The sequence below is a fragment of the Protomyctophum parallelum genome, assembly GCF_964188405.1.
Source record: "Protomyctophum parallelum genome assembly, chromosome: 4".
NCBI classification, from domain to species: domain Eukaryota; kingdom Metazoa; phylum Chordata; class Actinopteri; order Myctophiformes; family Myctophidae; genus Protomyctophum; species Protomyctophum parallelum.
The window spans coordinates 52,584,569-52,597,998 of NC_139700.1; the positions used below are offsets into that span (position 1 = coordinate 52,584,569).

Genomic DNA, 13,430 nt, shown 5'->3' on the forward strand with positions numbered 1-13,430 from the left:
GCTTTAGCTATTGAAAAATAGCAGATCTACAAGCTCATATCGCGCCACCGAGTGGCGTGATACGAGCTTGTAGGTCTGCTATTTTTGAAGAATCGAAGAACGACTGACATTTTTAGAATCTGATCTCAGGTCAGAATGGGTTCGTCAGACCAGCGTGTGTCCAGTGGAAACCTCGTATGAATCTGATCTCAGGTCAGAATGGGTTAAGACCATTTACAACGTGGTATACAGTAGGCATTAGGCAGACGCTCTTACCCAGAGTGACTTACAAGTGCAAGATCAGAGTGAATGTGATAAACAATAGTCCTCTAGTGACGGGGATAAATGGCCACTTTGGATTATAGTATATTATGCAAAGAAAGACAACACTGTAGTGCTTAACCCACTGCAGACATGACATCGGAATTTAATCCTGACAGTTTTCTGAAATACCTGTTTCTACAGTATATCAGTGGTGCTCAATATTTCATGTCAAGGACCCCACAATTTTTTAGGTATTTGGCCGCTGACTCCCCATCTGAAAATATGTTCTTCCAGGGACCCCCTACTCCTGCTACTCCTTAGCAGTAAGGAGGATGAACCTTTGTGGAGATCTCCTCAGTTATCTTTGTATGCTATAGTTACTGCCATTCAGGATGGAAAATGAAATCCATTTGGATTTGGGGAGAAGTAGTTTCATAAGGGGCTGGTATGAAAGTACTTAATATAAAGAGAAAACGTTCAGTTCACTAGTCTACACTCTACTCTACACCTGCCTTCATTTCATCTGATTGTCTGTCTGGCAGGCAGGCACTTAATCGTTAACTGTGTCTGTTAGAGAGAGGGGCAACTTGATTCATACTTATATTCTCCACTCTGATGAAGGTACATGTTCGATATATCATGCAGCCTTACTTATTAGCCTATATTTTGGCTATTATAAAAATTAAAATATTTTTTTATTTTATTTTGATTTTGATTATGAAATATTAAAATCGGTTTTCGGAGACTCCGACGATTAATCGGAAAATTGATTAATCAGCGGCATCCCTAACACCTATACCTATGTGGATGTACAGCACTAAACTATACCTATGTGGACGTACAGTACTAAAGACAGTACAACTGAGCGGGCCAGATGTATGGAGAACCGAGATGACTGGAGACGCCGATGGAGGGCTCGTCTGAGGACGACATAGAGAGAGAGAGAGGGTTGTTTTTCAAAGATACCCTTTTACTAGAAAAGAAAAGAAAAACAACTCATTCTATACTTCTTCTAGTTTGGAATGCGTTTCCTCAGCACAAACACCTATTTTTAAACCCACTTAGAAGCATTATGAGCTCATTAATCAGACCAGTGTGTGTCCGGCGGAAACCTCGTATGAATCTGATCTCAGGTCAGAATGGGTTAATAATCAGACCAGTGTGTGTCCAGTGGAAACCTCGTATGAATCTGATCTCAGGTCAGAATGGGTTAAAACAGTGACACACACACACACACAGTGTGTGGTTGGTTGGTATAGCAGTGAGCGAGCGATACGTATACGGTTGGCCTAGTTATTAGTGTTACAGTTTGCTCCACAAACCAGTCGGTTCTCGATCCCCAGCAGAGCTGCTTTCTGCCACTTCAGCAACATGATGTATTTCAACTACAGACACAGTCAGTGCTACAGACACAACTACAGACACAGTCAGTGCTACAGACACAACTACAGACACAGTCAGTGCTACAGAGGAAAGTTGGCCGAGACCAGAAATAGGCCACGCTACTAGACCACAGTGTAGTGAGTGTAGACGGTGTAATTAAGGTCATCACCAGAGGCCTTCCATCCACCGCGTCAGAGTTAGGGGCAGAATGTCAAAGTGGGGTAAGTGGAGATGACAGCCCATGTTGCATGTTGTCTAGTGGTGGGAAGTAACTAAGTACATTTATTTACTAAAGGACTTTTCTTAAAAGGTAGGGATTGTGAAAGAATATTGTCAGATGGGGGTCCGCAGACAAATACATGATACATCCTTGATATGTTCCTTGATATACAGCAGACAAGAACAGCCCCAAAGCCCCAAATGAGCAACTACACTTTAGTAGAACTACAACTACACTTTAGTAGAACTACAACTACACTTTAGTAGCGAGCAGTACGAGTAGAAGAAAGAAAGAAAAATTAAACGCATCTACCAATTATTTACAAGCGACTTTATAAAAACGAGCCCAAAGCCGCTTTTAAGTTACAGTGTAAAGTACAAAAAAACTCTGGAGCACTTCCAGCCACAGTGCAGACAGTGTAATTAAGGTCATACAGTATAATCCATATCCAGGCCCCCAAGGTGAACTGGAAGTCTGGGGACGACGTGAAGATGAGTTTAGTGAAATATGACAGCCCGTGTCTCTCGCACGCACGCACACACACACGCACACACACACACACACACACACACACACACACACACACACACACACACACACACACACACACACACACACACACGCACACGCACACGCACACGCACACGCACACACACACACACGCACGCTCTCTCTCCTCTCTGGTCACAGATGAAAGGCTTGACTGCTTTGTATTCCGTCTTAGTTTTTTCTTTTCTTTTTCTCACCCCCCCCCCTTTCCCCCCAATTTAGTCATTATCCCATTCTGACCTGAGATCAGATTCTAAAAATGTCTTCTACATCCTGACAGTTCTTTTCTTTTTTTTAACAGTTTGACGGTTTTAAACGCTTAACCCGCATTTTAATCAACCCCCCTTCACTGCCGAGATTGTTGTATTGCCTTTAGAGCATACGCTGAATTATTTGGGCTTTTAATCTGCGAAAATCCAGCAAAAAAAGCTTCCCCCGTTTGTTATGAACGACCGCACCACCCGCCATCTTGGTGCACCCGGAAGACGCAGTACAGGAGCCTCCTCCATGAGGCGTTGAACCCCATTCGTTTGCATTGGCCTCAATTTCCCAGAAGCCCTAGCAGCCCCACAGCATGTGACGATTTCCGGTTTCGTCATCAAAAAGAATGCATCTAGTCTCTATCTCCGCGACGAAGACGGAGTTTCTTTTTATTTATTACAATACAGCGGATTAAACACATAAAACAAAAGGCGGGTATGTCGTATATCGCAGCGACAGTAACCTGGATTAAACCATTCCCGGCACGGAAACTGTTTTAACTGGCCCACATGTGTGTTCCTCGGTCACGCGCATAGAATGCGGGGCGGCGGCGGTGGCTCAGGGGTAGAGTGGCCACTAGGGGGCGGCGGTGGCTCAGGGGTAGAGTGTCCACTAGGGGGCGGCAGTGGCTCAGGGGTAGAGTGGCCACTAGGGGGCGGCGGTGGCTCAGGGGTAGAGTGTCCACTAGGGGGCGGCAGTGGCTCAGGGGTAGAGTGGCCACTAGGGGGCGGCGGTGGCTCAGGGGTAGAGTGGCCACTAGGGGGCGGCGGTGGCTCAGAGGTAGAGTGGCTGGATGGTAACCGCAAGGTTGCCAGTTCGAACCCTGTGGGCTCCCCCAGAGTTAGTGTCGAAGTGTCCCTGAGCAAGACTCTGAATCCCTAATTGCTCCTGATGTGCTGGTTGGTGCCTTGCATGGTTTCCGCTGCCATCGGTGTATGAATGCGTGTGAATGGGTGAATGTAATGCACAATCTATGTAAAGCGCCTTGGATAAAGGCGCTATATAAATGCACCATTTACCATTACATTCACAGAAATAGAACCGCAGAATTTTAAGTTTAATTGAAGAATTTCTTAACGACGATCAATCGATTGACGAATAACTTTTAACATCTCTATTATTATTATATTTCTTAGCATTGACAAACTTGTTTTCCTAAAACGTTGTGAGCTGAGAAACAGGGCTTCAGTCTGCTGTCAGCATGCAGATAAGGCCTGCGTGTAGGGAGGGAGTCCAGGTCTCAGGGAGTCCAGGTCTCAGGGAGTCCAGGTCTCAGGGAGTCCAGGTCTCAGGGAGTCCAGGTCTCAGGGAGTCCAGGTCTCAGGGAGTCCAGGTCTCAGGGAGTCCAGGTCTCAGGTCACACCGCTGCCAACAGGAGAGACTCACACAGCTCAGTAGAGAGAAGAGATGAAACACTTTGTTTTCCTTTAGCCAATTATAATCTGACAGTCAGGGCAGAGCAATTCAGTCTATATAAAAGAGGTCTTCTGTGGGTTCTTCTACAAACAGGGCATGTATGTGCTGTTATTATTGGTGTAATGCTGTAGAAACAGGACATGTATCTGCTGTTATTATTGGTGTAATGCTGTAGAAACAGGGCATGTATGTGCTGTTATTATTGGTGTAATGCTGTAGTGGTTTCTTCTACAAACAGGGCATGTATGTGCTGTTATTATTGGTGTAATGCTGTAGAAACAGGGCATGTATGTGCTGTTATTATTGGTGTAATGCCGTAGAAACAGGGCATGTATGTGCTGTTATTATTGGTGTAATGCTGTAGAAACAGGGCATGTATGTGCTGTTATTATTGGTGTAATGCTGTAGAAACAGGGCATGTATGTGTTGTTATTACTGGTGTAATGCTGTAGAAACAGGGCATGTATGTGCTGTTATTATTGGTGTAATGCTGTAGAAACAGGGCATGTATGTGCTGTTATTATTGGTGTAATGCTGTAGAAACAGGGCATGTATGTGCTGTTATTATTGGTGTAATGCTGTAGAAACAGGGCATGTATGTGCTGTTATTATGGGTGTAATGCTGTAGAAACAGGGCATGTATGTGCTGTTATTATTGGTGTAATGCTGTAGAAACAGGGCATGTATGTGTTGCTATTATTGGTGTAATGCTGTAGAAACAGGGCATGTATGTGCTGTTATTAGTGGTGTAATGCTGTAGAAACAGGGCATGTATGTGTTGCTATTATTGGTGTAATGCTGTAGAAACAGGGCATGTATGTGCTGTTATTATCGGTGTAATGCTGTAGAAACAGGGCATGTATGTGCTGTTATTATTGGTGTAATGCTGTAGAAACAGGGCATGTATGTGCTGTTATTATTGGTGTAATGCTGTAGAAACAGGGCATGTATGTGCTGTTATTATCGGTGTAATGCTGTAGAAACAGGGCATGTATGTGCTGTTATTATTGGTGTAATGCTGTAGAAACAGGGCATGTATGTGCTGTTATTATTGGTGTAATGCTGTAGAAACAGGGCATGTATGTGCTGTTATTATTGGTGTAATGCTGTAGAAACAGGGCATGTATGTGCTGTTATTATTGGTGTAATGCTGTAGAAACAGGGCATGTATGTGCTGTTATTATCGGTGTAATGCTGTAGAAACAGGGCATGTATGTGCTGTTATTATTGGTGTAATGCTGTAGAAACAGGGCATGTATGTGCTGTTATTATTGGTGTAATGCTGTAGAAACAGGGCATGTATGTGCTGTTATTATTGGTGTAATGCTGTAGAAACAGGGCATGTATGTGCTGTTATTATCGGTGTAATGCTGTAGAAACAGGGCATGTATGTGCTGTTATTATTGGTGTAATGCTGTAGAAACAGGGCATGTATGTGCTGTTATTATTGGTGTAATGCTGTAGAAACAGGGCATGTATGTGCTGTTATTATCGGTGTAATGCTGTAGAAACAGGGCATGTATGTGCTGTTATTATTGGTGTAATGCTGTAGAAACAGGGCATGTATGTGCTGTTATTATTGGTGTAATGCTGTAGAAACAGGGCATGTATGTGCTGTTATTATTGGTGTAATGCTGTAGAAACAGGGCATGTACAGTATGTGTTATTATTGGTGTAATAGTGCAGAATGAGGAACAGGGAAATTGTCCAAGGGGCCAATTTGGGGAAATCCTACTGTGTGAAACTTCAGGACGTTCTCTTCTTCAGGAAGAACGCGGTTCCTGTTCCTCCTGTTGTCAGTCACCGTGACAACAGGTTCCTGCTCCGCTGGCCTTAGTCACTGTCGGTTTTGGCAGAATGTTTTTATTTTAGTTTTAGTCATAGTCTCTGGAATAGTTTTAATTTGGGTTTTAGTCATATTTTATTTTAGTCACCCGGAATGTTTTAGTCGACTAAATGTCATAAGATTTTAGTCGACTAAATCTACAGGTGATTTAGTCGACTGAAATGTATTTTGGCGGGCCTTGATGCCGTTATTATATGACATTATTATGTGTTCAGTTTTTTTAACCCATTCTGACCTGAGATCAGATTCATACGAGGTTTCCGCCGGACACACACTGGTCTGATGAACCCATTCTGACCTGAGATCAGATTCTAAAAAATGTCAGTCGCTCTTCGATTTTTCAAAAATAGCAGACCTACAAGCTCGTATCGCGCCACTCGGTGGCGCGATATGAGCTTGTAGATCTGCTATTTTTCAATAGCTAAAGCACGACATGATGCTAACACCAAAATGGGTGCCCGGTCAGAATGGGTTAACCCTGTTTTGGGCATGTAATCATAGGCTTCAAAAGAATCAATTATACATTATTTTAACGTTATATTCTTTCCATTACTAAATTCTGCCGTTCAAGAGATCATTACTGTATTTCGGAGCCCATGACTCCATGTGTTGTGGATTGCATACTTTGTGAAAATGTGACTTTGAAACGTTGGAAAGTTCGCCTCAATACAAAAAGGATGTGTTCAAATATGATTTTGTCTCTGTCGTAGAGTTCTCAAACTCTGCCCGAACCCGACCAGGCCCGACCCGACCCGACATTTTAGGGCCGGGCCGGGCCTAAAATGTATGCTAATCAGTAGGGCCGGGCCGGGCCTGGGGCGCCATAAAAAAAAAATATATATATATTGAATTTGTTTAGAATAATAAAAATAATAGTTCTGTTCTGTCTGTTTGTGTATTTATCTATTATGAAGATGGTGCTGACTGGCGTTTCACTTTTACTCTGTGTAGAGTTCTCAAATTCTGCACAAACCCGACCAGGCCCGACCCGACATTTTAGGGCCGGGTCGGGCCTAAAATCTATGCTAATTAGCCGGGCCTAGGGCCTGATCAGTTAGGGCCCAGTTAGGGCCGGGCCTTAATTTTCGAACCCGATGAGAACTCTACTCTGTCGGGTGGAAACTCTGTATGTCCAAAACTGTTACTTTTCAGGATATAAAAAAAAAAACAATCTCAAAAAGCGGTGAAAATCGGCTATTTTTGATGACACTGTAGTATGATGTGTATGGCATACATTTACGAGAAAAAAAACACACAAAAAGTTAATGATGGAGATCAGAGGTATAGCAACTATTTCCCCCTTTTTCATGCACTAAACTAAAATGCTTGTATATCCAAAAGGCCAGCCAATTAACACATTTAGTACAGGAAGTGCCTTCAAAATAAAGGCTATAGAGTGCCAGAGTTGTCTAATCGCTTTTACTTTGAAAGCCATGAACCGGAAACACTTGCCTAAAAAAGTTGACTTTACAAAGGGACCTCACATCCCGATCATCTTAATATATTGTTTTACGCTCCAAAAAGCGTTCATATTTTGCGGGAGAGACGGATGAGGAGCAGAATTGAAGCGCCAGCATATCGATCCATTCATCACCGCGGAGAGCGCCCTGGATTAGGAGATACGAGACATTCTTTCCACCGCGCTAACATGGGAGTCAACGACAAGCTAATAGTTGCACTGAGCGTTAGCATACGGCAAGCGAAAAGTGAAATGCCAAAAAGAAAAAAATAGGAACAATTCTGAATATTCTTATCTCGCCCCGCGTCGCTGGGACGTCGCTAGGACGTCCTCACACGTCAATAGTACTAATATTTCGGGGTCCTTATGACGTTCTCAGACGTCCTATGTATAGAATCTGTTTTAACCCATTCTGACCGGGCACCCATTTTGGTGTCAGCATCATGTTATGCTTTAGCTATTGAAAAATAGCAGATCTACAAGCTCATATCGCGCCACCAAGTGGCGCGATACGAGCTTGTAGGTCTGCTATTTTTTGAAAAATCGAAGAGCGACTGACATTTTTAGAAACTGATCTCAGGTCAGAATGGGTTCATCAGACCAGTGTGTGTCCGGCGGAAACCTCGTATGAATCTGATCTCAGGTCAGAATGGGTTAAGGGCCAAGCCAGATCAGTGACTGCCCTGCCTGGCTCTTTTACACCACCGCATGATGGTGAGACCACGCAAACTATGTGGTAATTATGTACACCACATGGGGAATCCTGGTCTAACCCTCTAAGACCCAGCGTTGCTTTTTAGCAACACTTTGATTTTATTTAATTACTAAATTATTATTCTTTTTTTCTGTTCTTTTTTCACCTAAACGTCATCAGTGATGTTCATTGCAATGCCATTTCAATGCCATTGGTCATGATATTTGCATATAAATACCCCCCACAGAGGCTGAAATTCACACAAATTAAAAATGTCTGGACTCTGTGCGATTTTGAACATTTTTTTAACCTAAGACTTTTGACCTTTACCCTAATAAAAGTAGGTACAATAATTGTAATATATGTTTTGTGATCATTAGAATGTCTAGAACATGTTTTATTCATTATTGTGAAAGATATCCCCCAAAATGTAAATTATAAATTTATGATATTATTATATAATTATTATAATTTTTTCATCAAACTTTTATGTTTTATTTTTTTTAACATATTCTTTAGTCTTAGTCCTAGTTGTACAAAGTAGTAGTGAGGTTGAAATCTATTTTTTGCAAGTAGAAATTCATGCGGGTGTTAGAGGGCTAAGATCTTCCTCCTCCTCTCAGGGTGATCAACGCGGGGAAGAGCACTCTGAACGAGGACCAGGCGTGCTGTGAGGTCCTGATGGTCCACAGGAGGCCCGGGGGGGGAAGGGGGGCCACGCCCAGCCGGACCCCCGCGGGAGGGTGCCGCAGGAGGTCCTCGCTGCCCAACGGCGAGGGTCTGGGGATCAGGGACGGACCGGTGAGTCTGGCTTCTTTCTATACACGTTCATGAACCCGTTCTGACCTGAGATCAGATTCTAAAAAATGTCTTTTAGAAAATCTGTAAAAGCTATGTTTCTATGTCAGTCGTTCTTCGATTTTTCAAAAAAAATAGCAGACCTACAAGCTCGTATCGCGCCACTCGGTGGCGCGCTACGAGCTTGTAGGTCTGCTATTTTTCAATAGCTAAAGCATGACATGATGCTAACACCAAAAGGGGCTCCTGCCCAAATTGGGTTAACATAACGGCTTTAATACCATGATTAAACGCTGGTGTTCTAGATCTCCCTGCCGTGTTTTGACTGACCTTTGGAAAGCCACTGCGCCGACTTGATAGTTGCACGTCATGAAAATCCACTTTAAAGCCGTGTGATCGCTTGTCGTAGTGTTAAAAAAATATGTGATATAAGTAAATATGTGATCATCAAAACGCGTCACCTTGTTCTTTCAGAGCGAACGTTTTTAACTCAAATCTTTGCTTCTGGGGGGGGGGGGGGTCCCTGGAACAACATATTTTCAGATTGGGGTCGGCGGCCAAATACAGATATTTTTTGGGAGTCCTTAGGTGAATCCCAATTGGGAGTGTTCACCCTACAAGGTGCGGTACTAGGTAGGATAGGGTAGGGCACTGCACTGGCACTACCCTGTGGAGGTGGCATAGTGCACACGCAGAGGGCATGTCTGTGGATTGAGACGGCGTTCACTGGGCTGAGCTGGGCGGAGCCGAGTGGAGCTGGGCGGAGCCAAGCCGTGCCCAGCTTTCTCGACTGGCGGCCATTGCTGTTTACACGGACTGACTGCAGTGTTGTTAAAAGTAGTTAAAACTACCTTTTTAACCCACGGAATTTACTTTCAAGTAATTTTTGGGGAGTATTTAGTTGTTTAAACTTCATGTATGTGGTCAATTAATCATAAAAGGGCCTATTTAAAAATATCCCACAACGGCGTCGGAGAATTCAGAGAACCGTAGGTCTCGCTTTGGGGGCTGTCACCAGGGAGCTGTACCCGTTTTTACCTCTCCTTTGTCGGCGTGGGCCGGGGCGATTTCCCCCCGTTTCTCCTGCGGGGCGACGTGGTGCCCGTGTGTGATGCGGTTCGTTTCCAGTTGTTTTGTTTCCCCGGGTGTCGGGTGCAGTGTAAATAAAAGCTATTCTATAAAATATCTATTGTTATTACTACGTCGAATCTGATTTGGCTTGAGTCCTGACTCGTTGCAAAGAGTTTCTGAAAGGAAGGATATACCAAACTGCCATACACTTCATAATGATAAATGTTTTTACATTTGGACAGAATACAGACTATCGTCGCATCTGCTGTTTGATTTGTATTAGCAGGCACCGATCAATCACTGATCATATAGGCTAAGTTTATTGCTATAATGTCATTTAATATAGGTATACTTTTACATTTAAACAACCACATATAGGCCTATAGCCTATACCTACTGTAAAGTGAGTATAAACTGTTAATTCAACTGAGGGAAATTAATTAATCAGAATGATACTCTTAATCAGTTAATTACATTTGCATTTACATGAATGAAAAGGTTAAACCAGGCCAACTCTCAGCTCTAAATGGATAGGCTACATTTATCACAATATTATTTTACTGTGTAATCTAACACAAATCTTACAAATGCTGTCACTCAGTTATTTAATTTAGGCAGAAAATATATCACTGAATAGTGTATGCAATTAATGCATTCAAAAGAGCTGAATAAATGTTTTATGGACCCATAGTAGTGATTATTATTTAATAATAATAAAACTTTATTTGTATAGCACCTTTCATGACATGAAATGCAGCTCAAAGTGCTTTACAGAGCAATGGAGCATTAAAAGACAAGCAGTAATGCAATGCAATACAGTGAGGACATGAATAACAAAAAATAAAAGATAAATTAAAAGCAATGTTGTAGAAGTGGGTCTTGAGCTGTGCTTTAAAAATGTCTACAGAGGCTGCCTGACGAAGGTACAGTGGGAGCATGCCGTCGGCCCGTAGAAGCAAAAAGCTGCTTCCCCGTATTTTTTTGTTGCCATTTCTTTAGGCAAAGCGAGCAGGCCAGCAGTGGAAGACCTTAGGGGGGGGGGCGGTTTGGGACATATTTAGGCAGGCAGTCATGTAGGTAGGAAGGTGCGAGACCATTGAGAGCTTTATACACAAGTAAAATAATTTTAAAATCAATCCTAAAAACAACCGGAAGCCAGTGCAGTGAAGCCAAAACTGGAGTAATATGTTCTCTCATCTTAGTTCTAGTTAAAACTCTGGCTGCTGCATTTTGGACAAGTTGTAATCTGTCAGTTGTTTTCTTAGCCAGTCCTGAAAAAAGTGCATTGCAGTATAAATCAAGCCGAGAAAAAACAAAGGCGTGGATTAGCGTTTTTGCATCGTCCAAAGACAAATAGGCTCTGATTCGTGCAATATTTCTAAGGTGAAAAAAGGCAATCTTGGTAACATGATTAATGTGTTTGTGTGTGATTAATTTAAGTTGTTTTGCCATACCCATTTATTTTGCCATAAATCAGATAGCTTTAAGGTACGGCCATGACAGCAATGGTAGGAAAAAAGATATATAATATATTAATCATATTCGGATATTCGGTTTTCGGGGGGCCAACTGTTTCCTATATTCGGTATTCACTGCAGTTTCGGCCAATAATTTCCCTTTCGGTGCATCCCTAGTTGTATGACTGTATGTATGAGTATGTAAATAGTTCAATTCAACTTTGTAAATACAACATTTATTTATTGTTATTTTGTCTTCGGTATAAAAATGAATGAACATTGAACAAGGATACCGTATCTCAGACTCAATCATGTAATAAATAACGTCAAAATCAAGTAATTCCAGTAGAAAATTAACACAAATAAATACATAAAAAGTACATTCATTGCACATTGGGCCCTGGTGTTCCTGACCCTGCTCCAGACCCCAGTGCAGCTGTACCACTATGGTCTGGTATGGCCTCGGCTAGGCCTGGTGGTGCTGTAGGCCAGCAGTCCGGCTCCGCTCCAGAGACTTCCAGACATGGCAGTCTCACGTGATGGTGCTGCTGTAGGCCCGCCGCTGCAGGCCACCTCCTCACCCGTCTTTGGATACATGCACTCCTAAGGCAGTGGAGAATGAAGGTTTCAGAACCACTGGCTTAACAGGTTATTTGTAATGGCAGTAGTGTTACAACTCAGAATTCCCTTATTGTTAAAAAAAAAAATGGCTTTTGTGCTTGGGTAATAATTATGTTCTGTTGTGGTCCAATGATGACTTTACAACAGGTTGCCATGTCAAACATTAGAACTTGAAGTCAATACACCACATTAACACAATACATAATTTAACACAGATGAAACCATAAGAAGGTTAAAGTATTAAGTGCATTATACTATACATGGAATAAAGCTAAATATAATCTCAATGTAATGATGTTTTAGGCAGACCAGCTGAAGAAATCATGGCATTTCTGAGACTGTTCATGTTTCTGGAATATGCTTCTAAACTTGTATTCTATTGCTAGTTTGATCACTTTCACCTTAAAATAACATGAATTAATAAATGACTGAAAATAGCCAATCTACAAGCTCACAAGTCACAACATGTCGCACTGCAACGTGTTGTGAGCTTGTATATCTTCTATTTTTGGTGTGGACTTTTCTAGTCCTCTATAGCAGTAGTTCTCAAACATTTGACTGAGTGTACCCCAAAATAACTTTCATTCACGGCACGTCTGAATTACAATTTGTGTCTTACACACACAGCCAGACAGACAGACACACATACACACAACGCATGTTTAGTTTAAGCACAACGTCGGTGGATATTCTTTTCTTTGCAAGGAATCGGGACTCAGGTTGAATCAGATTCGACCATAGACTCGACGTGGTAATAATAATAATAACAATAATATAGTGGCTGTTATTTGTGGTGCACTTAGTTGACATTTGGGGGGGTGGAACGGTTGGGGGCGAGTTGCATGTGGGCTGTGGGTGTCCACAGTGGATTCATGTCATGCATGTGGATCGTTTCGTTCCGTGGGAGGGACGGGGGGAATCGCTTCGGCCTGTGCCGACCGGGGAGAGCTGGTGGCGGGTTGCATCCCCTTTGCTTGCAGCCCCCGGGGCGAGACCTGTGGCTCTCTGGATTCTCCGACATCGTTGTGGGATATTTTTGAATGGGCTGTTTTGTGATTGATTGACCGCATGTATGAAGTTTAAACAACTGAATACTCCGCTAAAATAACTTTAAAGTAAGTAATTAAGTTATTTAACTTACTTCCGACATCTTTCTTTTCCTCTTGTTGCTGTCCTCTGCTCTGCTGCGGGCTGGTGGGGAAGGGGTAGAAATGCCGAGAGCCTGCGCAGTACGGCTGCGCCGTGGCGATGTACACTGCACCGAGAGGGTACATCCCCACTGGCCTTTAGAAGCGAGCTCGGGCGGGGAAAAATAGTGCGTGGCCCAGTGCAGTATCAACAGGACACTTTTTGCGCTCTGTGGAATGGGATGCACTGCGGGCGCGGCGCTGTGACGTCATATACCACGAAAT

At 42.8% G+C, this 13,430-nt stretch overlaps 1 protein-coding gene across 1 annotated transcript in view; it reads left to right on the top strand.

The window, feature by feature from the left end:
• Window positions 1-13,430, top strand: part of ppm1h (protein phosphatase, Mg2+/Mn2+ dependent, 1H) — a gene marked incomplete at its 3' end in the record, with an annotated part of 80,837 nt that overhangs the window by 20,406 nt on the left and 47,001 nt on the right. The window contains exon 2 of the mRNA XM_083762876.1: window positions 8,695-8,872. Coding sequence (XP_083619002.1) covers window positions 8,695-8,872 — 178 coding nt within the window. The remainder of the gene's footprint in view (window positions 1-8,694; window positions 8,873-13,430) is intronic.